The sequence below is a fragment of the Gopherus evgoodei genome, chromosome 9 (genome assembly GCF_007399415.2).
Source record: "Gopherus evgoodei ecotype Sinaloan lineage chromosome 9, rGopEvg1_v1.p, whole genome shotgun sequence".
NCBI classification, from domain to species: Eukaryota; Metazoa; Chordata; order Testudines; family Testudinidae; genus Gopherus; species Gopherus evgoodei.
This window is the reverse complement of record NC_044330.1, coordinates 108,125,424-108,151,029: the sequence shown is the minus strand read 5'-3', so window position 1 is coordinate 108,151,029 and position 25,606 is coordinate 108,125,424. Positions and strand designations below refer to the sequence as shown.

Below are 25,606 nucleotides of genomic sequence, written 5' to 3'. Positions count from 1 at the left end.
TTCCCCAGTTAGATTTATTACATCTAAAACCAGTCTCCGTACACGATCATCTCATCCATGCATTGAGACTCTGCAGTTCTGCCTAACTGACCCTGCATGTGGAACTGGAATCATTTCAGAGACTACTATTATAGAGGTCCTGGACTTTAATCTCTTACCTAGCAGCCTAAATTGGCCTCCAGGATCTTTCTCCTACCTTTCCCTATGTCACAAATACCTACATGTACCACAACCACAGGCTCCTCCCCAGCATCGCACATTAGTCTCAAGAGATCTGCAAGCTTCACATCCAGGAGGCAATTCATCATGCTGTTCTCCTGGTATTCATAAACCCAGCTTACGCCTGGGGGAATTCTGCGCCACTGTGCATGTGGAGAACTCATGTCCAGTGCAGCCCTCCTCTGTTTCTCCCATGTAGCTCTGCAGCCCCTCCCCCCAGTGCCAGGTTAGGAGGCACAGGATATGGTGGGGGCAGACAGCGTGGGGCATATGCAGTTGCTGGGGGGTCAGACTGGAGTTGGTTCAGAAGGACTAGTGGGGGGACAGACTGTGAAGCAAGCTCAGGAACTAGTAGCATGACAACACTGAACCAGGGCCACATGCAGACAGGGGCAGATGTGCCTGACTGAATGCACGAGGCTAGGTCAAACAGGGTCTGCATGGCAGAGGCTCCCCAACTCTATAACTATGCCCTCCATAACTATGCCCTCGCCCCACCCCACCCCCAAAAAAACCCTGTTCCATACTTCTCCCACCCACACCCAACAACCTTCCATGTTCATTCCAGGCTCCTTCCCTCTCTCTCAGTCCTCCGTTACCCTCGACTCTCCCAAGCCTTTGCACTGCTTGTGAGAGGTGCAGGAAATGTTTCTGTATTGTATTTTAAATTAATTACTCAAAGTTCTGTATTAATATGCCTAGTAAGGAATCTATTTGTCAAAAAAAGTTTCTTGAACCTTTTTTTTTGTTGTCTGTATTATTACAGACATACTTGCTGACAGGTATTTTGAAATAAATTACCAAAATAATTGAAACTGGCATGATTATATTGTGTTTTCTTTTGACAAATAAAATATGCAACATTCGGCAGAATTTTAATATTGCGCACATAATTTTTAATTTTTTGGCACAGAATTCCCACAGGAGTACCAACTATCTATATTTCTAATGACTGAATCCCCCATTACTATTAGCTGCCTTTTCCTAATAACTGGGGTTCCTTCCCCAAGACAAGTATTCTCAGTGCAGAAGGCTACCATGACCTCATCTGGAAGGAGGGGTACACTCAGATCACCCGTTCAGGGTTTCCTTCACAAACATAGGAGCCAGTTATTTTCTTTAAATCAAAGGTCCAAGTGTTAAAAGGTGGATTCTGAGCATATTCCATGGCCGGGGATTACGTGCAACATTACTGTGCGCAGGGCCTTCAGGGCCAGAGTCCCACTGCTGGGTACTTGGCCCTTTGAGCCAGACACTGCATTGCAGGGAGCCCCGTGAGCAGCACAGTATATCTCTGAAAGGGGCTCACTCACCAGCATTGAGGAGTGAGGGGATGGCTGCACAGCGAATCAGGTCCTCCAACAGCAAGCACTGACGGGCAATGAGAATGGCAACAAAGGTGGCCAAGGAGTCATGGAAGGATAAGTCGCTCACCTGGGAGACAGAAGAGCAGCCAGTGACCATGTCCGTCTCTGCTTCATTCCCTCCAGTTAGCACCACATGGGCCTGACTGGGAGCAGGGGAAAGGGCAAACCCAACAACCCCATGGCCAACCCAGCAAAACCCTCCATAAGGGCGGCTCCAACACCAAAAAACAGTTCCCCATCTCCCGCCCATGACATCCCTCTCCCTCTGCCATTCCCATCTCCAGCCCCTTGAGGACACTCTCCCTCCCATGTCCCGTTCCATCTCCACCCTGCCCCCTCCAAAGCACCCCTCTCTCCTCAGCCCTGTTATTTAAGCTTTTGCACTTACATCAACATTGCAGAGGAGGTCGTTGAAGCCACAAGTCCCATTGTTGGAGGAGCAGCACAAAGCCTTGAGCACGCCCAGCCACTCGGCACTGAGGGACTTGCAGTAACCAGTCAGCTCAGCACACAGGATAGCTATATCATTGACTCTGTAGAGAGGAGCCATGTGGTCATACACAGAACTCAACAGCCTACCCCTTCCTCTCATTCCTAAAGCAGAGCCAGGCTTTGGAGAAGGTAGGGAATTGCTGTAGCATTATTTTCTTTTTAAAACTTTTTATTAAGGCAAAATTACAATAAAATGTTAACATACTACATTATACATTACTTATTCTGGCTAAAGATCCTGGCTTGATGTTTGAGGAGCCCTCCTCCTCCTCCGAGTACGCTACAAAGGGCGACCAAATTTCAAAATACCTGTAGTCTTTTGGGTGCTTCTCTTGTGTACACATGTGGTAAAAAAGTCTGTGTTTTACTATCCCATAACTCCATAGGAGAAGGAATCACATTTCTCTAGTAATGTGCAATACGAAGTCTAGCTGCTGACAATGAAAAATAATTTGTTGGTCTATTTAAAATGTAGATCCTTTGGTGGAGCATTAAACAAGCAGGTCAGAAGAACTCTTAAAAGGTTGCATTTTATTTCTATATTATCAGGAAAAATGTGTGACTCAGTTTAGCCATTCACTTTGTATTGTGACGTAATAGGACTGAAGGAGTAAATTTCTCCTCTGGGACAGGGGAATAAGACATAAGTGCTAGTCATGCAGATAAGACTGGGTTGTATTGTGTTATAGATATGACGGTTTGGAAACATGGAATATTCAGACTCTTCTACTGAGATGTGACAGATTCTACGGACACCTAGAATACTGAATCACTATTGCATCAACTTTATGGGCTGTTTAGTTCTTGAATTCCTAACTCAGAGAATCACAGAAATGTGGGACGGGACTAGATAACCTGTCAAGTTCCCTTCCAGTCCTACATTTCTAGGACAGGTCACCTAGTCCAGCCCCAGCACTAAGGCAGGATCGTGTATTGTTTAGACCATTCCTGGCAGGTGTTTGTCTAACCTGCTCTTAAAAACCTCTATAAATGGAGATTCCACAATCTCCCTAGGTAACTTGTTCCAGTGCTTAACCACCTCCACAGTTAGGATAGTTTTTCCTAATGGCTAACCTAAATCTCCCTTGCCTCAATTTAAGCCCATTATATCTTGCCCTGTCCTCAGTGGTTGAGAACAATTTACCACCCTCCTCTTTATAATCACCTTTGACATACTTGAAGACTTGTGTCCCCCACTTCTCAGTCTTCTCTTCTCTAAACTAAACAAATCCAATTGTTTTCAATCTTTCTTCAGAGACCATGTCATAAACATACAGCTATGGGTAGCATAAAATCCCTCTTTTACCTGTAAGGAGTTAAGAAGCTCAAATAACCTGGTTAGCACCTGACCAAAAGGACCAATAAGGGAAGAAGATACTTTCAAATATGTGGAGGAAGGTTTTGTTTTGTGCTCTCTTTGTTGTTCTCTCCAGGAAAGAGAGGGACCAGGGCAGGAAAAACTATCTCCTAAAACCCTACCTGAAATAAGCATCCCAGATTACAAAAATTGTAAGTAATAGCAAAGAAATGTGTTAGTTTATCTTTTGTTTTAGTTTGTGAATTTCCCCTATGCTAAGAGGGAGGTTTATTCCTGTTTTTTGTAACTTTGATGTTTTGCCTAGAGGGGACTCCTCTGTGTTTTAAATCTTATTACCTGTAAAATTACCTTCCATCCTGATTTCACAAAAGGTGCTTCTTTTATTTATTTATTTATTTTTAATAATAAAGTTCTGCTTTTAAGAACCTGATTGGTGTTTAGTGTCCTAAAAACTTAAGGGTCTGGTCTGTGCTCACCTTGGTTACCTATTTGGTTGGTATATTATTCTCAAGCCTCCTCAGGAAAGGGGGGTGAAAGGGTTTGGGGGGATATTTTAGGAAAACAGGAACTCCAAGTGGTCCTGTTCCTGAATCTTTGTCTAACTCACTTAGTGGTGACAGTAGTACCCATCCAAGGACAAGGAAGGATTTGTGCCTTGGGGAAATTTTTAACCTAAGCTGGTAGAAATAAGTTTAAGGGGTCTTTCATGTGGGTCCCCACATCTGTACCCCAGAGTTCAGAGTGGGAAGGGAACCCTGACAGGCCGTTTTCCAGACTTTTAACCATCTTGGCTGCTCTCCTCTGGACTTTCTCCAATTTGTCCACATCTTTCCCCGAATGTGGTGCCCATAACTGGATACAACACTCCAGTGGAGGCCTTATCAGTGCTGAGTAGAGTGAAAGAATTACTTCTCATGTCTGGCTTACAACATGCCTGCTAATACATCCCAAAATGATGTTTGGTTTTGTTGCAACACTATTACACTGTAGACTCATATTTAGTTTGAGACCCACAAGTGTAGTCCTATGCACTTGTCCTTATTGAATTTAATCCTATCTATTTCTGACCATTTCTCCAATTTGTCAAGCTCATTTTGAATTCTAATCCTATCCTTTAAAGCGCTTGGGACCCATCCCCACCCCCCAGCTTGTTATCATCCACAAACTTTATAAGTGTGCTCTCTACACCATTATCCAAATAATTTATGAAGATATTGAACAGAGCCAAAACCACAACAGATCCTTGTGGGGCCTCACTCAATGTGCTCTTCCAGCTTGACTGTGAAGCACTGATAATTACTCTCTGGGAATAGTTTTCCAACCAGTTGTGCACCCACCTTTAGGTTCATCTAGACTATATTTCCCTAGTTTGTTTGTGAGTAGATCATGTGAGACGGTATCAAAAGCCTCACTAAAGTCACTTGGTAGAGAGGGCGGTTATTAACACAAATCCTTACTGCAGGTAAAAAGTTTGTGGAAGTTTCACCCCTGGAAAATAACAAGGGCTGATCTGATCTGGTTCAAGAGGCCTAGCAGACAAAGAAATTATCTGTATAAAGTGACTGCCATGACCTGGAGAGAGAGATCACTTATGCTTGATACAAGACCTGACACAAAACTGTGACCAAGAGAGACAGGCCCTCCAGAGGGCCTGAAGTACTTTAATCCTGTCAGGGTCTCCAGGTGGCAAAACGGGTGACAGCTGGTGAGCCAGATGTGAGCATAGGCTGTTTGTTGTTTTTAATGATAAATAGTACTTTGCTTTATGAAAGCTGCCTGGTTACTGGTTAAACTGTCACTGCCTCTGTGAGAACAGGGCTGCAGGTGCTGAACTCAAGTCAGATTTGCTGAGATAATCACAGTGAATTGCAGGAGCTTGCAGTCTAAGTCCACAGTCTGGAAGAAGTGGATCACAGGTTCCCATCCAAGAAAAGTGATGGCTAGAGGCCCGAGACCTAACTGGGTGTGCCCTCAAAGAGTCAAAAACAACAAGGAGTCCGGTGGCACCTTAAAGACTAACAGATTTATTGGGCATAACCGGACTCCTTGTCGTTTTTGTTGATACAAACTAACATGGGTACCCCTGATACTCAAAGAGTCAGAGGTGCAGTTAATTCCAGAACTGTTGCGACAGTCTGAATGAACTCTTAAGGACCATTAACATACAAATGGAGTTGCATCAGACAGGCACAATGGAAGACCAACAACTGGCTATTAACTTTTAAGAACTAGCAGCCAAGGGAAGAAGAACGTATGGAACATGCATAGCAGCAATTTGAAACAAAGAACGGAGGTATCGCATACAGCGCTAAGACCTCTGCTGCGCAGTGCAGAGGAGAGACTGGAATCCTAGACACTTCTGGGCCAGAGAGGCAGGTAATGCTACCAACATGGACAAGCATACAAGTTGGCTTTTCCACTTTAACCGAAGGATCCTAAAATACCATATTCCAGCTGACTAATATTTGCTAGTTTGTTCTGTGTTTCTGCAAAACATCTGCTGGTTGTGTGTCTCCTGAGAGCAGCATATCTCCAACAAGGGTCTAAACTAATTTGGACCCAGTGGAGGAGCCCTGACGAGAAACGTGTGCTGAAGCCAGTAACCCAGGCTCAGGGTAGCAGGGCTCACCCCTGTAAAAAGTAGAGGCCTAGGACTAAAGGGGTAACCTCCCAAAGAGGCCGTATGAATGTCAGAGTTATAGTATGCCCTGTGGACACATGATAAGTGGCTAGTGGTTCCCTCATCCTCGGATTGTATCTTGCTGCCCCCTCGAGGAGCACAGACAGTCCTTCTCCTTACAAAAGTGGTGCCACCTGAGAGGGGGTCTCAATAGCCCCAGCCCTGAGCCTCACCGGTCTGGGTCATGGTGTCCCACGCACACGTGCATGAGTGCATTGCACACAAAGCTGTAGCGGTTGGCCGGGTTGTCGTTGAGGCTTTTGCCCAAGTTGGTGTAGGTGAAGTTGTGTGCAGATGGATTCTCGATGGTGTCGATCATGAACTCAGGCTCCCATAGCATGTTAGAATCAGAGGGCTCCACATTGCAGTAGATTGTGTTCTTCACCTTGGAGCAGAAGTCACTGGCAGCGACAGGAAGGGGAGGTTAGGCACTTCTGCAAACATGCTTCCCACTGCCTTTCACAAGCAATGCTGAGGCCCGGGGTGAGAGCCTTCTGCTCCCTCCCCTGGGTTCTCTGCAGTGCAGAGAGCTCCAGCTTTTACACGAAGGCTTAAGGGGCTCATTCAAAAAGTTCCTCCATGAAGAGCTATGCCTGTTCCTTGTTGGGGAAGCCCCTGGAAAACACCAGAGGAGGTTCAGTGACCTAGCCTGGGGCTGCCACTTCCCCTTGCTATCAGTGCAGCTCCTGGAAAATGAAAGTCACCAGTGCTCACCAGTCAGCAGCTTAGCCTGCAGGCACTGCAGTAACAGAGATGGGCTCAGGCAACTACCATTATCCCTGCATGCCCAGCTAGACTGAGGCAGGGAACCCCCACCATATGTCCATGGGGAAAGAATACTAGCTGGTGTGGAACAGTGTGTGTAAGATCACAAGCAAAGCTGAGGCCATGGGCCTTCTGAAGGCAGTGCCCATTGCCTCCAGCCTGCCTTAAACTCACCTAAAGAGCTCCCCAAATTTACTCTTGAGGTGACTGCAGGAGGTGTATAGGTCGTAGAGGTAGGCCAGGATACAGCGCTCTGCTGAGGAGCCATCGGAGCGGTTCATGCCATGTTTCACCACCCCACACAGACTGTAAAGAGACAAGAAATGCTGCAGCAGCATGAAAGGAAAGCCTGAAGGAGCATGGCATCAGACAGTGGCAGCACCCACCCTTGAGGGTAGAGCTCCAGACATGGAGACAATGCCCATGGAGAACAGATCCCTCCCTACACCCACCCCTCCATGGGACAAAGCTCCAGGCACAGAGACAACACCTCCTAGGAGAACAGACCCTCCCTTGAGGGAGGGATAGCTCAGTGTTTTGAGCACCGGCCTGCTAAACCCAGGGTTGTGAGTTCAATCCTTGAGGGGGCCACTTAGGGATCTGGGGCAAAAATCAGCACTTGGTCCTGCTAGTGAAGGCAGGGGACTAGACTCAATGACCTTTTGGGGTCCCTTCCAGCTCTATGAGACAGGTATATCTTCACCCCTGTCCTCCCAGCCCACATGGGACGAAGCCCAGAGACGAGGCTTCCCCTGCCCATGAGGGGGCACAAGGCTCCCTTACCCTTCGAAGACCTGGGCCATCTGGTCTTGGTTCAGGATAAGGCAGGAGTGGTAGTGCCGCAGCACAGCCACGATGCACAGGCACAGGCTGGTGGTATAGCTGCCAACTAGGTCGGAAGATTTCAACAGCAGCTCTGCCTCCACCACACTCAGCTCGTTCAGCAACTGCGCCCAATGACATAAAAACCCTTCAACAATCCAGACAACTCCACTGCTACAAACCCTGTCATTGGGGCACCAGTCAGAGGGAGCCTGCTGGCTAGGCACCAATGCATTCAGCAGCCTGAAAGCTGGGCGAAGCCTGTCCTCCAGGCGCCAGTCAGTTCAGGGGGTCTGCCAGCATTGAGGTGCCAACCAGAAACCTGCCGGTTGGACACAAGTGTGGGCAGACTGGCTTCCTACATATGGCTCTGATCTTTCACTATCAGGACCTGTTCAAAATCCCACTTACACTCCAGTTAGTGGATGAGCTAACAGTTTCAGTTACAGCTCCAACTGTAGCGAATTTCGTAAAATCTGATCTTGCCTAGTAACACAGCTTGCATTGCAGGGTCGCAGGACCTTCTGAGGGAGGAAACTACCCTTTTTGTTGGAAGGGCTGCCATGAACAGAAAAAAACCCTCTCGCTCAAGAAAGACATCACTGCAGCTCAGAGACAAGAACAGTAGCAAGGGCCATTCCAAACAATCCTGAAACCTTTAGAAAAATGACCCTCAAAACCAGAGCCCCAGAGGAGGACTAGAGCTTTGTGCCACACCCAAGCATACCTCATGCCCACTCTTCCATGGAACACCAGAGAGTCTAAGGCCAGGCCCAGAAGGCACCATTATGATCATCCGGCAAGACACAGGCCAGAGACCCTCACTCAGAGATTCCTACATCCAACCCAATAACCTGTGGTTGAGCAAGAGCAGATCCTTCAGAAAGTCTGGATTTAACAAGGATGATCCCCACTCTAGTGAAGCACCTCAGACCCCAGGGCTCACCTGGATAGCGAAGTCAATGAGACCACTGATGTTGAGCGAATACTCCATCAGGTCAAAGATGAACTGCACGTGCTGCACCAGAGGCAGATGGTATGACATCCCTAAGGCAAAGCTGGTGATCTGTTCCAAGACATTGCGAGATACCTGCAAGCAGACAGAGAGGGGCACAAGGTGTGTGGGGGGGGAAATCAGCCCCTTGCAAAGCTCTACTTGTCAGATCCAAATTACTCTGCCACTGTCTCCTCTGGAGGCTGCTTTCCGAGCTGCAGTGGGACAGATACAGCCAGGGCCCAGACGCCAGACTTCTCTCTCCAGAACCCCATACCTGAGAGGTGACCTGGTGCTGATCAAAGTGAGAAAGGTGTTGGAATTTAGCAAAGATATCCTCAGCTGTTGGGAATGCCTCTGGCTTGCTCCTCTTCCTCTTCTGGCCTTCCTCTCCACCTGCCAAAGGCAAGAAATACAGGGAGCCATTACCAGACTACCTTCTTTGGGGCACAGAGCCACCCTACAGACAGCCACATGCATCTTCCAATTCCTCAGCGGGGAGCACAGGTCCAGCCAACTGCAGGGAGAGTAACCACTGGAACAATTTACCAAGGGTCATGGTGGATTCTCCATCATGGGTAATTTTTAAATCAAGATCGCATGTTTTTCTAAAAGCTCTGCTCTAGGAATTCTTTTGAGGTAGTTTCATGGCCTGTCACACAGGAAGTCAGACTACATGATCACAGTGGTTCATTCCGGCCTTGGAATTTATGACTATGAACCAGGGAGACTCATGTTCCCCCCCACTAGGGCAAAGGGTCTTGGGCCAACTCATAAGCTGTAAGGCCTACTCTAGAAGGCATCAAATCCAACTCCCAGAGATGGGAATCCCTAGTTGAGAGTGATGGTCAGGAATGGTGAAGTATCTAATCCATCCCAAATGAGTTAGCTATTCTCTCCAGGGCTCTGACCAGTCGCAGTTTAACTGCCCCAATGTAGGAGCTTCCCTTGGGAGACTAGCCACTCTCACCAGGTCTCAGCCTCAAAATCCCTTGGCTCAGTTTCAAGAGCATCTCATCTCTCCTTTAAAGGCGCATCCTCAACTTAAAAACACTGGTGTCTGCTGTTGTTACAAGGCACCTCTAAGAAGCCCTGGACTGACAGAGATTACAGGAAAGTGGAACAGACCAAATCCCCACCTGGTATAAATCAATGTAGCTCCATTGGCTTCAGGGCAGCTGTGCTAATTAACATTTTTCAGTGGACTTCCTGTGTGACAGCACACTGTGTCTAGTCAGTATCACTGCTTCCCTTGCACACTCAGTCTCCCCTGTATGCAGGTCTCCCAAGGGACCCAACCAGCTGGAAAGGAACACCTTCCTGGGGCAGGGCAGGCCCAGGCTGCACTAACCTGTCTCCGCTGTGCTCTTCCTGTTTAACACCTTCAAAATGTCTTTGGTTATCTTCTTGATGGTATGTCGGGCATCATCTCGCTGTTTCCCAACCCCAAACAGAACCACCAGCCGCTGGTTACATTCGTGACTGCATGACTCCTCCTAGGAGCCAAAGGGAGACAACTGCCTTAGCTGCTTTCAGGCTAGATGCCAATCGTCTCATCGCACATGGGTCTCTAAGAGGAGAGGGAAGGTGCAGCTGGGAGATGACCCTGGGGAATGGGGAAGCAAAGAGCCATCCCAGGCACCCACTCAAAGACAAACTGCCCCCAGCATTCAAGGCATGCATGGCCATGCTCCTTTCCCTTTCAGTGCTCAAGCTGCAAGGCGTCAGGCGTCCCATGCTTGGGTGGAGCAGCAGCAAGGAAATGTGCAGGTCTCATGGTGGGAGCGTGGCGTGAGCCCAGGTCTGATACCTGAGTGAGAGGGGTAGGGGAAGGTACGCACAGTTCTCATACCTGAGGGATAGGAAAGTGTGTGGCATACTGGATGTGTCGGGGCTGGTCGTACAGGGATGCTAGTGTTCCTTCTGCAGCCTTTTCCTTTAGCAGAGGCTTTGCTTCCTTCTCAGGGTCTGGTTTCTCAGGGGAAGGGCTGGCCTTAGACTCACAGTGCATTGGAGGAGAGAACATCTAGGGAGAGAAGACAAGATTGCTGTGGTACGTGGCCACACACCAATGGTACTGAAAGCAGCCCAAAAGGCTATTCCAGCCCACAGCTGATAAGGAGGGCAAAGCATGGGGACAGCACCCACCCCTCTGGATAGGGCCAGCTTTAGGAAGTGCAGGGCCCAATTCAAATACCCGGCGGCAGTCCGGGTCTTCAGCGGCGGGTCCTTCACTCGCTCTGGGTCTTCTGCGGCACTGAAGGACCTGCCGCCAAAGTGCCACCAAAGACCTGGAGCGAGTGAAGGACCCACTGCCGAAGTGCCACCAAAGACCCAGACCGCCACTGGTGAGTAAAAAGTTAAAAAGGCACCTAAGTTAGGCGCTCTTCTTTAGGGCGTGGAGCCCTCTTAGGCACGAGGCCCGATTCGGGGGAATCGGCCTAAAGCCGGCCCTGACTCAGGACACTGCTCCCAGCCCAGGTACCAGATCCTCCTCCCCAATCTGCACATGAGTACAGCTTCCTGGTACACCTTGGACTGAGAACAAGCAAAAGAAAGTTAGGAATTAGAGGCTATGATTCTGATGCCAACACTCCACAAGAGCCAAGATTAAGGCAAAAGGCCTCCTGGGGGACAGTGCAGCCATAGACACCACAGGTGTCCAATACACACCTTGAAAGATAGCAATGGCTGGAAAAAAATTTCCTGGAGGTTTCAACAGCAATCATTCTTAGCTCTTACTGCTCATCTTCACTCAAAGTGCTCTGCAAACATGAACTAGCGACTCCCCACAACAAGCTAAGAAACACAAACTAAGGCAGAGAGGTGAGGTGACTTGCCCAACGCTGCAGAGCCACTGGACCACATCTCTTATCCCAGGTAAGCAAGAGTCTCAATGTCACCATCCTTTCGCCACTTTCACCCTCCATACTCTGCACTGCCTCTCAGGAATGTCACTCTCACGTCCTGCTCCCTCACCATTCCAAGTGATAAGCAACTGGCCTCACCTCCTAGCTCTTGGGGTAGTGTCAACCCTACCAAGGAGGAAATTCATGGAATGGCACACCTGGCTACACAGCTGGATCCTAGCCTGCTTACATGCTCTGTACCACGCTACTCAAGAGCATTCACAGGCAAGTTGTGTCTACCATACAGCCCCAACCATCTGCAAGACACAAGTCCTTTTGGCCAGGCCCTTCAATTCCATAGAGGACGGAATGCACCCAGCAGCAAGTTGATGAACCTCCACATTGCCAAGGTGCCCAACCAAGCATACCTGAGTACTCACCGAGCACCAGGTAGGATAGGAAAACAGGAACGTACCGAGAAATCAGTCTTCTCCATGTCATCAAACAGCACGCTGGAGCTATGATCAATATCCATGGACTCCGAGAGGCCGGTGTCCTGGGGCCATAAACAAGGGGAGCCATTAATTCTCCACACTGCACTAGGAAACGTGTGCACCTCAGAGTTTCCCCACGGCATTGTCCAGCCTACAGCCCAGGCAGAATGAGCCCCCCTCTGGCAGTGCCTGTGTCAGCCACACGGTTAATGCCCCTTTGGTTTTCAAACCCTGAGTAGCTTATTACATGCTGTCTTATTAGAGCTGGGCTGCATGGCATGAGCGATAGAATCATGGCTCCAGAGCCTTCTCCATGCCACAGGCCCTTTTCAGCAGCTTAGAATTTAACTCTTCACCTTTGGGCTGAAGTTTTATAGGATTAGCCTTGGGGGGAGGGAGAAGGCAGGTGGCAAGTGTAGGTACTTTGCAGGGGACAAGTCCAGGACGTCAGGACACTCAGGAAGGAGCACTTGGGAAGGGGCCATGAGAGTTGGTGTTCCTTACCTCCAGCTTGATGCCACTGTTGCCCATCCCCTCCTTTCTGTCATGCTCCTCGGCAGGGTCATCAAAGGGTGAGGGAGGGCGGGGCCCATGCGAGTCCATGGCCAGGTCACCCCGGGAGATGAGTGTGCACATATAGATGTTGTGAGAGAAGACGTCATGTCGGATCAGCTCACAGAACAGCAGCACCAGGTTGAAGAACTCCACCTTCTCACTTTCATTCCCTGGGTCCGCTGGAGACACAGCAACGGCACATGAAGGAGCAGGTGGCACTACAGAGTCCTCCCTCCAGCACTGCTCTGAGCAACACTGGCCACCTGCCCAATATCTAACCCAGGGATGTCCTTTTGCAGGGCTAGAGGTAGAGTTTTCTAGAGGCCCCTCAACCACCCGGCAGGATTCAAGGCAGGGCTAGGAAAGCACAGTGGGGATCAAGGCCAGAGCACACAGCTGGCAGAGGCAGCAACTAAATGCTTGGCCTCCTCTCCAGTTAGTCTCAGCAGCAGTTACATTTCCTCATCCCTTTCTACGTCTTGCCCTCCGGGCTGCATCCCCTCCTCTCCAGAGTCCAAGTGAGACTCTTGGGTATGACCAGGGCTCAAGGGAGAGGTAAGGCTGGACATTAGCGAGTTCTTGTTACGTACTTAGCACGGGAGCCTGAGTGTCGAGGAACTGCATGAGGACGTCCTGGAAGACAGGTGTGCTGGCTGCTGAGAGGGAACCTGAGGAGATGGAGCCTTTCTCATCCACAACTTCAGAGTCCCCACATCTCTGTAGAGAGAGACATGAATACAGGCTGCTGCCAGGAGAACTCAGTGTCCCCCACTCCCAAAGACAGACATTGTCTTTTTAGAGAGAACCTCCCCCCATTGGAGAAAGCCAGTCCCACGGAACCTTCCCATAACCCACTATGCACAGCCTCTGAGGAGACCTAGTGCTTCTGTATCTGTGCTCCAGAGAACCCGAGAGACACATAGAGCAGTCCCATACAGTGGGGTGGTCTCTGGCCTACTATTGGTCAAAGTAAATGTTCATGCCAAAGGCACTAGCACCAAAAGGCTTTTGGCCTCCAATACTCAGCTAGCAGGCTTCCGCATATCAGTTCTAGAGACACAACCTCACTACATAGTTATGGGAGAGCTCTTCTTTGGAGAAGGTCACGCATGCTTTATCCCCAGTGACCAACTCAGCAACTACTGTTCTCGTTCCAACTATTAGCTGCTGTTCAAAGACTTCCAGGGTCCAGCAGGGACAAGGACTCACCTCAGCCTCTATCTCCGCTTGCCGCTTTTCCAGCAGTTTAGCCACAACCATAGCCCTGTGGCGGCCAGAGCGCTTACAGCTCACAGCCCACTCACACAGCAAGGCCACCACTGCGTCATCATCTGAAGAGATCTGTCAGAACACAGGCATGATGGTGAAGCACTGAACCACAAGTAAGAGTTCAACTGCTCTTGTGGACACAGGCAGTCAGGACACAAAGGAAGGTGATCAGCAGGAAGCCAACCAGCCTGGAATCTGCTCTACTCCTCTCTTCCCAGTACACACAGAACACACACCAAGCCAGAGTCTGAAACGGGGTTTCCATGTTTCATGCAGACCACACAGAGGGGGAACTGCACCACACACCCCTGGGAAATCCCAAAGCAGGGCTTTCTTCATGGAATTCCTCCTTTTTGGGGTCAGGCTGGGTCCAAGCTCACCAAGCACATTACCCCAGCCCTTCAGAGACTGCCTTGGATCCCAGTTTGCTTATGGGTGCTGATACTGACTGACTGACCGACCGACCTCCAAACCTCTAGTCGTTTGGGTCCCAGCTATCCAAGACATGCTACTTTCCATGCTCAGTTGTGGTAAAAAAGCATGACCTAGCAGCTCCTGGATCCCAAAGAGCAGCCTGTGGCCCTGAATCCAGCAGGACCAAAGTCATGCCCTTGGAAGCTCCCGGCACAGCTTCCCCTCCCCCACCCCCACACCCGGTATTAACACGAGTTGTCATTTCCTGGATGGGTTGTTTAACATTTGGTTTTCGTGTATTTATACAGCATGTTTTTACAGATCAAAGAAACCACCCCCTCGTCAAAGACAATTCCCATTTCACAGAGGGCTGGGGCTATGCCTCTGCTCAGGACAGTCATTGTCAGCTGTACGGAATGCTACTCAGCAGCACCAGACACCACCTCCCCCATGCCTGCACAGGCTTCCCCTCCCTCAGAAATACAGGTAGCCCTTACCATAGGCTCTCACAATGCACACCTCACTTTCTCTACATGGGCTCTCTCCCTAACCCAGGGCTGCACAGACACCCCCTTCAATAGAGTTCCAATGTCTTGTCTGCAATGGACCATTTTTCATGCACCACCCAAGTAGCTAGTTCCCTCATGGTGCCAGCTGGACATAAACCTGAAAAAGAACAACCCCCCTAAACTGGCACCTGCATCAGCACAGGGCATCACCAGTGTGGCCCATCACCCACCTCATGACTGTCTTTGCTTGGTCCCAGCCCAAATATCCTGTTGTACAGGGAATCCAAAGAGTTGCTGAAGTCAGATCTCTCAAAGCTGTGACTGTCCAGAACTTCCAAAGTGTGCAGAACCCGGCCGATAGTGAACCCTGGAGCAAGACAGGGAAGGAAAGGGCAGTGTGCGTGAGAAAGCATTTGGGCAACTGGTATCACAGACCTCAGAACACAGAAGGCAAAGCCCCAAATCTCTGCGAGCTCAGAGCACGGGAGACAGGAGACACAACCTGTGGTTGGGAGCGGGGTGTAGGCCTGATCCCCACAAGGCTCTGAGCCTGGAAAAGAGCAAGATCCATCTGCGTTCTTCTCACGGTGGTCAAATGAGCAGAAACAAGCGACAAGCCAAAGAGAGGATGACTGGACATGGAGCTCCTTAGGGCACTGGCTCAGACTAACACATCTGATGCTAGGGATAGGGAGAAAAGACTGCAAATCCTGCAGTAAGTTACCTGCAGTGGTTTCCTGGCACTTGTCAAATGACCAGCGGACCTCAACAGCCTGGCCACGCTCCTTTATCTGCTGCTCAATCTCACGGAGCTTCGCCCGAACCTAAAGGCAAAGAAATTCCATAAATACATGCAAGGGTGGCCAGAATAAACTTGCAGCACAGAGAGCTGCCAGCAGAACCCAGGGAATGCCAGCTGCCCTGCCTGAGGCACAAGGCGAGAGAGACGTCACCCATCCCCAAGTGGTGCACTGGCTGCCTCAGGCACAAGAGATTCTACCCACTTCCCAGGTCCATGGGTGCCCTTCTTGCAGCACAAAGGAAGGAAAGGCCTCCTGCATCTCTCAGTGCCTCAACCGCTCAGGCTCAGCAGTGGCAGGAGCACAGCCAGAAGTGCTGCTGCTTAATATGGAGAGAGATAAGCCTGAATGGACTGGGGTACGGCTAACATCCTGGGCCCCCAACACTCCCTCCTTTGAAAGCTGCTCACCTGCTGGGTGAAGGCCGAGTTCCCCCCAGGCATGGGAAGGTTGGAGGGGGCAATAGGCAGATGGTCCAGTGGAGAGCCAGTCTTTATCCTGCTGTCAGTCAAGGAGTAATGCCAGACCAGAGCACTTGGGCAGCACAGGATGATACTCTGCAGCAGACAGCCAAAGCAAAAGCACTAAGCATATCCAAGCCTGACTCCTGAGTCCAAGCGCACTCTGCAGGGCTGTTCCCAGGTTGTACAGATACTCCCCAGCCTCAGCCTCACCACACCTATGAATAGGCTCCCATCTGAAAGAGCTTCGAGGCTGGAGTGTGCGCTCAGGTACAGAGGTGCCCTCTCTCCACGCAGGAAGCTACCCAGCATTTACTGCACTGGCTTACTTAGTCTAGACACGTTTAAGTAGCCAAGGCCAAAACTCCAAATTGCCTTAGGCTAGTAAGAAGCTGGTGCATGCAGCTCATAAAGACCCACAATAACACCACGTGAATTTCCCCGGTTAGCCCGGCCATGCAAGTTACATTAATGACACAGAAAGGACTCACTAGAAAATAAATCAGAAGCGTGATGGGGGATACATGTAGCCCAAATCCTGGAGCCCCAGGGTTTCTTATTCATTGCTACACAGGTTCCATAGTCAGACAGCCCACATAATACAGGACAAAGTATTTCACCAAGGGATTCCCGCACCAAGCCCAGGACTTCAGTTGCTCTTTTAGAAAGACAACAAGCCTTGATATAAGGACTCCAAGTGATGGACAATCTACCACATCCCTAGCTAACTTGTTCCAATGGTTAATTTATGCCAGACTTGCAGTTTGAATTTATCAAGATGCAACTTCCAATCATTGAATCTTGTTCTGCCTTTGTCTGCTAGATGAAAGAGCCATCTGCTATCAGAAATCTTCTCCGCATCCAGGTAGATACTGATAGACTATGATCAAGACACCTTTCTTTTAACATACTTTTCAGTAAGCTAAAAAGTCTGACCTCCTTCAGTCATTCACTGCAAGGCAGGCTTTCCACTCTTCTAATCACTATGGCTTGTCTCTAAACCGCTTCCAGTTTTTCAACAACCTTTTTAAAGTGTGGGCACCAGAACAGGACACAGCATCCCAGTAATGGACTTACCAATGCTATATAGAGAGGTAACACCACCTCCCTAGGCCTATATTAAGTCCGATCTTTAAGTCCTTTTCCAAGTCCTGCTTTCCAGAACAAAGTCCCTCATCCTTCAACTGAGACCTATATTCTGCATTCCCAGATGCAAAACCTTGTATTTTGCCATATTCAAAACTGTATATTGCGCCCAGGGACCCAACATCATTATTTACCATCTCAACTAATCTGTGTCACCTACAAAGTTTACCAGGAATGATCACTGATAAAAATATTAGATAGTATTGGGCCAACAATGGATGTCTGTGGGATCCAACTAGAAACACACTCTTTTGGTGATGATTTCCCGTTCTACCAGCCAGCCAGTTTCTAGTATGTACTATGCTGATTTTGCATCATACTAACATTTTAACCAGAATGTCTTCTGTTGACCAATCAGAGCTCCAGCCTCCTTCACCACTGATATGAACCCAGCAAAACCCTACCTGTAGAATGCAGCTGAGCCCAAATACCACCGGGCGGTGTTGGGGACAGAGCAGCAAGTCACTGAAGGGACTAGGGGGAGGATTTCCTGCAGCCGGTTGAGGGGCAGGTGTTGAAGGGAGGGCAGCTCCCGTCTGTGCGGACAGGATGTGGGGCAGGTGCCCACCCGTGCCATCCAGCTGCATGGCAAGCCTGCGGGTACAGAAGTAGGCCAAGCGCCTGGACAGGTATGCAGACTGCACGAACTCTCCAGAGTACTGTGGGGAAGAAGGAAAAACCATCCCAGTTCCAAGCAACACTAGAGAAGTCCCCAGAGCACAATGCTGTGCAGTCATGCCTCACGGATAGGGCCACAGCCTCGCCCAGAGCAAAGGGAACCCTTGGGAAAAATGTCATCACAATGTCACTTAAGCACCAGTGAGATTCACAGAGCACCATGGGCAACATCTCCACTGATCTCAATGCACCCAGTCCCTGCCTTCTCAGGTGCTTGGGGGTCTAGCTGGAACCAGCTATGAGAGCAGAAGAGAAAAGCCATGTCTATTCAGTTTCATCCAGTGAACACACTACTACCATCCAGAGTCCAGCTGTTATAGGTAAGGCAGGGACAAGGAGCAGGAACAAAACCCCCTGCAGTAGCAGAAAGTAGTGGGATAAGCAGCATTCCCTTCTGATAGCTGGTGGCTAATGTAGGGGGGATGGCACTCAGCTGAGAAAACACCCCAGGCTAGTGCAAGGTGGCTAGTGTTCCCCAGAGCTGTGCTGGAAGAAGTAATTCTCACCCGCAGCAGCAGAGGTAAGAGCAGTTTCAACAATTCATCTTCTCCTGGTCGTATCTTCTCAAAGCATTCAAGCACCCAGGTAAGGAATTCATGTCTGTCCAGCATCCCGTCCTGGAGACAGACAGAGTGAGAGGACCAAAGGAAGCACATCCTGGAGCTATTCTACCCCTATTCCTCCTGCTGGGCCACCCAGCGATTCAGGGATGGTAATACATTTTGCAAAAACAAATTACTTCTGAGCCTTGAGTATCCCTTGCAAACCCTACACCAGCCAGCAGCTCCCTTCAACATCTCACCTGGAACATGAACATAGCCAGTTTCTCATTGTAGTCCCATTGTTTCAAAGCGTGCTCCACTTCCTGCGGCATGGGCCCAGATGGTGAACCACAACCTTGCCCAGAGAGCTGCCTATAGAACTCAGAAATCCTCTGCAGCTGCTCTGACAGGTATTTGGTGATGATCTGTGTCCACTCTGGAACGAAGAAGACAGTCATCAGTGAGTAGGTAAACAGGAAGAGGAATGGGAGAGGGCTGACCCAGGCAGGGGGCGGGAGAGTCAAAGAGTTCCTGTGATAGAAGAAAAACCACAAGGAAAGAGATACACCTGTGGGTTCCAGGGAAAGGTGGAGAACAAGAGACAAATTCTGAACTGCATTTTAAAGCAGGTCTTTAACACAAAATACAGGACAGCAGTTCGTTAGGAAGGAAGATTCCTTAAACGACTTTGTTGAAGATCTGGCAAGAGCAATGGGATGGAGGGAAACAGGAGAGGACAGAGTCAGGACAGCCTGATGTAGCATCCCCATTAGTGATTTGAGAGATGGGGTCAGCAACATGTTCAAGGCCTTGGTCTTAATCTTCAAAGCAATTAAATGTAGCTGGGACATACTTTATTAAGTCCAAATTTAATTCCATGAACTGTTCAGATATTTTGGCTCCTCTGGGATGATTCAGATCACAAAAGCCCAGGACAAGACAGGTGAGAGCTGGGAATAAAGCATGCTTGAAGGGGCTGAGTTGTGGAAAAAACTTCCAGAGGAGATCAGGAGATTAAATAAAACAAAACTATGTAAACAAACATATTAATCAACCAACCCAATAAAATAAAAAAGCTAGAGTGTAGTCTTTGTCCCAGAAAGAGAGAGGAGCAGCGACTTCATGAAGTCTCTCCTACTATTTCTTTAAAGTGGAAAGTGCTCAGATACTATTGTGATGGGCAGCAGTATAAACCATATCAGACAGGCTTTCCCGTATGCTGCTAATTGAAAGGATCCTGAAACTCCACAGAGGCCAGAGCCACGATCCAAAGAGGCCCAGCGAGGCTGGAAACATGCAGGAAATAACAGAACGAGATTCTGTGGGGAAATGCAGCTTGGCTAAGACACACCTAAGGGCAGACATAAGAGTCCACAAATATGTTAAAGGTGTAAACACCAAGGAGGGAATGGGGTTGTTCAGGAGAGGAACACACAGGGTGTAAGGAGGAGTCATGAGAGTGAACTGTGAAAGACTATCAGAAAATATTCGTTCTCAGGAAGATGTATTTGTCTGTTGTCCAAGGGAACAGGTTGAAGCCCCATTGCCTGGGATGTCACTAGAAGGATGAAAACAGCAGTCATGATCCAGTAGAAGGAAGCCTGTGCTGCCCCCTCCTGGCTAGAAAGATAAGGTGGGTGAGGTAATATATTTTATTGGGACAACTTTTGTGGGTGAGAGAGACAAGCTTTTGAGCCAAAGAGAGCTCTTTTTCAGGTCACCTCACCCACCTTGTCTCTCTAACATCCTGGGACACATCCTGGCTGCATACACTGCATATAGCCTCCCGGCTAGGGCAGATGTGGCCAAATAGATCTTTTTCATCCTTAACAACTACTATTCTATTGAGGAAGTGCCTGGTAGGGAAAAGGACAAGACTCCACTCAAGGCACTTACCAATAAAGGGATCAATGACATGCCGTTTTTTCACCTTAGTTTCTGTGATGGCAGCATAGTAGGCGCAAGTCATTTTGATCAGCCAGGCTGCTCTCATCACTGGAACAGTGTATTTTGCCAAGTAACCAAAGACCTCCTCCTTCTTACTAAAGATGGGTACCTAGAACAGGGCAGAAAAAGGGAAAAGCTTGCGTCTGAGGATCCAGAAAGGAATCACCCCAGAGTAACATCCACTACCACCCTTGTGCCTGGACAACCGTGCACAAACTAAGTATCACATAGCTTGTGCCATTCCATCAGGGCAGTTACAACATAAAGAACATTTTCCTGGGTCAGCAGGCAACAGCACCAGAGCTGCAGTGCAACACATGAGAAATGAAGCAGGAAACTGGGGAAAGGCATTGCAAAGAGGCAAGTCTGTCATAAACACAGTTCTTAAGGGAAGGTGGATAACAAGTCAAGAAGTGTATAAGTACAAAAGACACACTAACAGCCTGTGAAAACTGACTTTTACCCGCAGGGGCCCTGAACTCTAGGACCTGGCAAACTCTAGCCCAGAGGTAGTCAATAGGCAGACCATGGGCCAAATTCAGACCACCAGATGCTTTTGAACGGACCCTGAAAACTTTTTATTTATTTATTATCATTGTTGTTGTTGTTTTATTATTTTCTCTGGAGCGTGGACCTTGATTATACCTGGACTAAGAAATTTGGACCTTGACAAAAAATAAATTGATTACCTCTGCTCTAGCCTCTACATTATACACCAGTGGTCCCCAACCTTTTTGTGACCAGTAGCACATTCATGTTTTCAGAAGAGCGTGGCAAGTGCCAACAATTTTTCAAGGCTTATTTTGTATTGTACATTAAATAATACAAAAAACATATTTAATATTACATAATATATGAATATAGAGAGAAGCTGGAGAAAAGCCACGAGGACAGAGAACACCAGTGCCTGCAGCCCTGGAGTACTCTGTCCCCAGCAGGCGCAGGGCCCCAGATTCTCTTCTCTGCTGGGCACTAGGTTGGCCCCGCACCTGCTGGGGACTGAGAACACCAGCGTCTGCAGCCCCAGAGTTCTTTGTCCCTGGCAGGCGTGGAGCCGTAGCTTCTCTTCCCTGCTGGGAAATAGTTCCCTTAAAACCAATCAAAATTCAAATGAAACATTCAAGCTCTACATGCCATGAGACAAAGTTTAGCCTCGTCTCTGAATAACTGGGAACCTTAGCTCTACAGCCCAAGATGAGTCCTGGACACACATTCTGAGAACTATAACCAATCTGATGTGGAGAGAGAACAACCTCTTCTAACCGCAAAACCTCCACTGCTGTCCTCAAAAACAGAAAATACCCAAAAAACCAGGTGAGGGAAGAGCTCGGGCAGCACATCTTCTACCTTTCTTTGCAGCCTCACCTGCAACATACCTTTTTAGCTAGGTGAGTAAGGGGCTTAGTTCCAGACAGATCTGTGAACCAGTTGTTTATGGCACTCTGAGAGCGTGCCGTCACCAGCCAGAAGTTATCCTTCTGGTTCACCTGAGGTTTCCGTCTTCCCGTGTCAGGCAGCGTGTTGCAGCGCAGCTTCTCTGCAATAATGCTGCTAAAATTTGAACTAATCTGAAAAAGAGAAAAGGGTAAGAAGCCTCTCACAGAACTGGGTTCTGTGAGCTACACACTAACCCCTTGTCAGTCTCTGGGAGAGGCTTGGCTTTATTAATTAGTTACAAACATTTCCTATTATCCCCAAAGTCTCATCAGCGTGAACTTCCAAAACCCAATCACCAAAAACAGCCAAGGGCTCCCTTTGCTTCAGTCAACAAGACGACTATCTGCAGCAGGACTGAGCCTACCTCAATAAGGGAACTTCTGAATTGCAGCGCTAAAATAGCCTGGTTTTAGCACTGCTGGAATGAACGTCTCTAATTATTTGGCAGAAGAACCCAACATTTGGCATTTCCCGATGGCCTTCCATCTGAGGATATCAGTGGGAGGTAACGCATTGTACAGGAGGCCAAACTGAGGCCCAGGCATCTCATGACTCCCAGCTTCGTGTTTGCATCAACAGAGAAGTCTGTCTTCCAAACATACAACTTCTTATTCACCACATCAATGTCCCTGCATCAAGCCAATACCGATGTTCTAACCTCCTACTTAATTTGCAGCTCATGCGAGCCAGTGACCTGTCAGGATGGGGCACCTAGGTACTAGTTATCAACAGCTGTGGATAAAGCTCTGCCACCACATCACCAACACTGTGGGTCAGGAGCTGAGCAGCCTACTCTCCCACCAAGCTTGGGAACACAGCAGCCCACCACCACAAAGGAGGATAGACACTCCTAGAGCTTACCCTTGGGAAAGTGATAGGCCAGATCATCACAAGAGTGTAAACCTGTCCTCCCTAGAACTCCTATCCCAAAGACCCTGGCTGTGGGCCAGGATCTAGAACCACCACACTAATCATCACCCAGTCTGGGTGAAGAAATCATTAAGAACAAGGCCTACCCCTGGGAACCCTAGGAAGAGGGACTCGATGCAGTGGGGCTTGGCCCCCAAAGCCCTGCGGAGATCTCACCTTAGCTGGATTAAAGTTGACATTTTTGGCAGTACCATGTTCATCTCCAGAGACTGCTGGCTGATTATTGAAACCCTGCTTCACATTTAAAGCAGTGAGCTCATCCTGTGCAAGAGAAGGAGTAAGGGAATGCTGCATGGCAGTGCATCTGTACACAAGCCATGCAGCTCCGCCAGTAGCCCAGCCTGGAGACACGGGATTAGATAGTGAGAGAAAGGAGGTTATCCTCCCCTACTGGTCCCTGCCACAGCCCTCAGTGAGGGAGGGCAACTTCCCAGCCTCATCCGCTGATCTCCACAGGGACAGGATCCCCTCAGCAGTGGGGCTCATCCCAACACCTTCCTGGGGACAGAACCTCTCAGCGACAGGGCTCATCCCCACACCTTCCTGGGGACAGAACCCCTCAGCGACGGGGCCCATCCCCCCACACCACACTCCCGGGGCAGGACCCCTCAGCGACGGGGCCCATCCCCCCCACACCACACTCCCGGGGCAGGACCCCTCAGCGACGGGGCCCATCCCCCCACACCCACAGGACCCCTCAGCGGTGGGCCCCACCCCCCCACAGGGAAAGGACCCCTCAGAGACAGGGCCCATCCCCACACACAACCCACAGGGAAAGGACACCTCAGATACAGGGCCCATCCCCCCACATCCCACAGGGACAGGACCCCTCAGCGACAGGGCCCATCTCCCCACACCCCACAGGGGCCATCCCCCCCCACCCCACAGGGACAGGACCCTTCAGCAACAGGGCCCATCCCCACACATCCCACAGGGACAGGACCCCTCAGTGACAGGGCCCATCCCCCCACACCCCGCAGGGACAGGGCCCCTCAGCGACAGGGCCCATCCCCCCACACCCCGCAGGGACAGGACCCCTCAGCGACAGGGCCCATCCCCCCACACCCCGCAGGGACAGGGCCCATCCCCCGGGACAGGGCCCATCCCCCCACACCCCGCAGGGACAGGACCCCTCAGCGACAGGGCCCATCCCCCCACACCCCGCAGGGACAGGGCCCATCCCCCGGGACAGGGCCCATCCCCCCACACCCCGCAGGGCCAGGGCCCCTCAGCGACAGGGCCCATCCCCCCACACCCCGCAGGGCCAGGGCCCCTCAGCGACAGGGCCCATCCCCCCACACCCCGCAGGGACAGGGCCCCTCAGGGACAGGGCCCATCCCCCCACATCCCACAGGGACAGGACCCCTCAGCGACAGGGCCCATCCCCCCACACCCCGCAGGGACAGGGCCCATCCCCCGGGACAGGGCCCATCCCCCCACACCCCGCAGGGACAGGACCCCTCAGCGACAGGGCCCATCCCCCCACACCCCGCAGGGACAGGGCCCATCCCCCGGGACAGGGCCCATCCCCCCACACCCCGCAGGGCCAGGGCCCCTCAGCGACAGGGCCCATCCCCCCACACCCCGCAGGGCCAGGGCCCCTCAGCGACAGGGCCCATCCCCACACACAACCCACAGGGAAAGGACACCTCAGATACAGGGCCCATCCCCCCACATCCCACAGGGACAGGACCCCTCAGCGACAGGGCCCATCTCCCCACACCCCACAGGGGCCATCCCCCCCCACCCCACAGGGACAGGACCCTTCAGCAACAGGGCCCATCCCCACACATCCCACAGGGACAGGACCCCTCAGTGACAGGGCCCATCCCCCCACACCCCGCAGGGACAGGGCCCCTCAGCGACAGGGCCCATCCCCCCACACCCCGCAGGGACAGGACCCCTCAGCGACAGGGCCCATCCCCCCACACCCCGCAGGGACAGGGCCCATCCCCCGGGACAGGGCCCATCCCCCCACACCCCGCAGGGACAGGACCCCTCAGCGACAGGGCCCATCCCCCCACACCCCGCAGGGACAGGGCCCATCCCCCGGGACAGGGCCCATCCCCCCACACCCCGCAGGGCCAGGGCCCCTCAGCGACAGGGCCCATCCCCCCACACCCCGCAGGGCCAGGGCCCCTCAGCGACAGGGCCCATCCCCCCACACCCCGCAGGGACAGGGCCCCTCAGGGACAGGGCCCATCCCCCACACTGTACCGCCGGGTCCCCCAGGCCCGGTCACGCCCCCGACCCAGCCTGGCTCCCTCTAGCGGGGCCCCGGCCCGCACCTCCTTCTGCTTGGGGTCCTGCGGGTAGACGTCGGGCGGCCCCAGGCGCGGCCGCTTCAGGGGCCGGTGCTCGTAGCTCAGGATCCCGAAGGCCGCCATCGCCGGGGGGGTGGCGGGGCCGGCGAGGCTGGGGGAGAGACACGGCCGGGCCACAACAAGGAACGGCGGAACCAGCCGAGTGGGCCCGAACCAGCACCCGGCACTCACGGAAACTGCCGAGCGAGGTCGGAGCTTCCCGAGCCGGCACCAGACACTCACGGAAATGTCCGAGCGGGGCCGGAGCTTCCGGAGCCGGTAACTGGCACTCACGGAAACGTCCGAGAGAGGCCGGAGCTTCCCGAGCCAGCACCAGACACTCACGGAAACTGCCGAGAGAGTTCGGAGCTTCCCGACTCACCATCCGGCACTAACGGAAATTCCCGAGCGGACCAGCGCTCGTTTCCTCGCCTGGGCAGCCTCGTGCCCGGCCCGGCGCGGCCCCACGTGCCCCGTCCCACGTGACCCGTCTCTCCCACCGCCCGAGCGGGCGTTGTCCGGAGCGCAGGGCGGAGCGGGGACCTGCCGGCATCTCCCCCTGGGCTTGGGGGGCCCGGGCCGGTGCCCCGCCCCGCCCCGCCGCTGCCAGGGGCC

The 25,606-nt window shown here is 51.2% G+C and overlaps 1 protein-coding gene across 6 annotated transcripts in view; it reads right to left on the bottom strand.

The window, feature by feature from the left end:
• Window positions 1-25,199, bottom strand: part of MED12 (mediator complex subunit 12) — a 78,102-nt gene extending 52,903 nt beyond the window's left edge. For 4 of the 6 annotated variants that reach the window (XM_030575459.1, XM_030575460.1, XM_030575463.1 and 1 more), the window contains exons 1-23: window positions 24,977-25,198; window positions 22,845-22,949; window positions 21,698-21,889; window positions 20,271-20,430; window positions 18,635-18,810; window positions 18,339-18,449; window positions 17,559-17,813; window positions 15,958-16,104; window positions 15,472-15,571; window positions 14,978-15,114; window positions 13,765-13,896; window positions 13,146-13,272; window positions 12,505-12,734; window positions 11,982-12,062; window positions 10,510-10,683; window positions 10,009-10,153; window positions 8,935-9,053; window positions 8,610-8,753; window positions 7,625-7,788; window positions 7,016-7,147; window positions 6,250-6,477; window positions 1,975-2,119; window positions 1,533-1,653 (exon numbers count right to left, since the gene is read on the bottom strand). In XM_030575459.1, coding sequence (XP_030431319.1) covers window positions 1,533-1,653; window positions 1,975-2,119; window positions 6,250-6,477; window positions 7,016-7,147; window positions 7,625-7,788; window positions 8,610-8,753; window positions 8,935-9,053; window positions 10,009-10,153; window positions 10,510-10,683; window positions 11,982-12,062; window positions 12,505-12,734; window positions 13,146-13,272; window positions 13,765-13,896; window positions 14,978-15,114; window positions 15,472-15,571; window positions 15,958-16,104; window positions 17,559-17,813; window positions 18,339-18,449; window positions 18,635-18,810; window positions 20,271-20,430; window positions 21,698-21,889; window positions 22,845-22,949; window positions 24,977-25,075 — 3,424 coding nt within the window. In that variant the 5' untranslated portion in view covers window positions 25,076-25,198. Of the gene's footprint in view, window positions 1-1,532; window positions 1,654-1,974; window positions 2,120-6,249; window positions 6,478-7,015; window positions 7,148-7,624; window positions 7,789-8,609; window positions 8,754-8,934; window positions 9,054-10,008; window positions 10,154-10,509; window positions 10,684-11,981; window positions 12,063-12,504; window positions 12,735-13,145; window positions 13,273-13,764; window positions 13,897-14,977; window positions 15,115-15,471; window positions 15,572-15,957; window positions 16,105-17,558; window positions 17,814-18,338; window positions 18,450-18,634; window positions 18,811-20,270; window positions 20,431-21,697; window positions 21,890-22,844; window positions 22,950-24,976 lie in introns of all 6 variants that reach the window. The other 2 variants (XM_030575465.1, XM_030575461.1) reach the window with 2 other exon arrangements.
• Window positions 25,200-25,606: the final 407 nt, after the last annotated feature.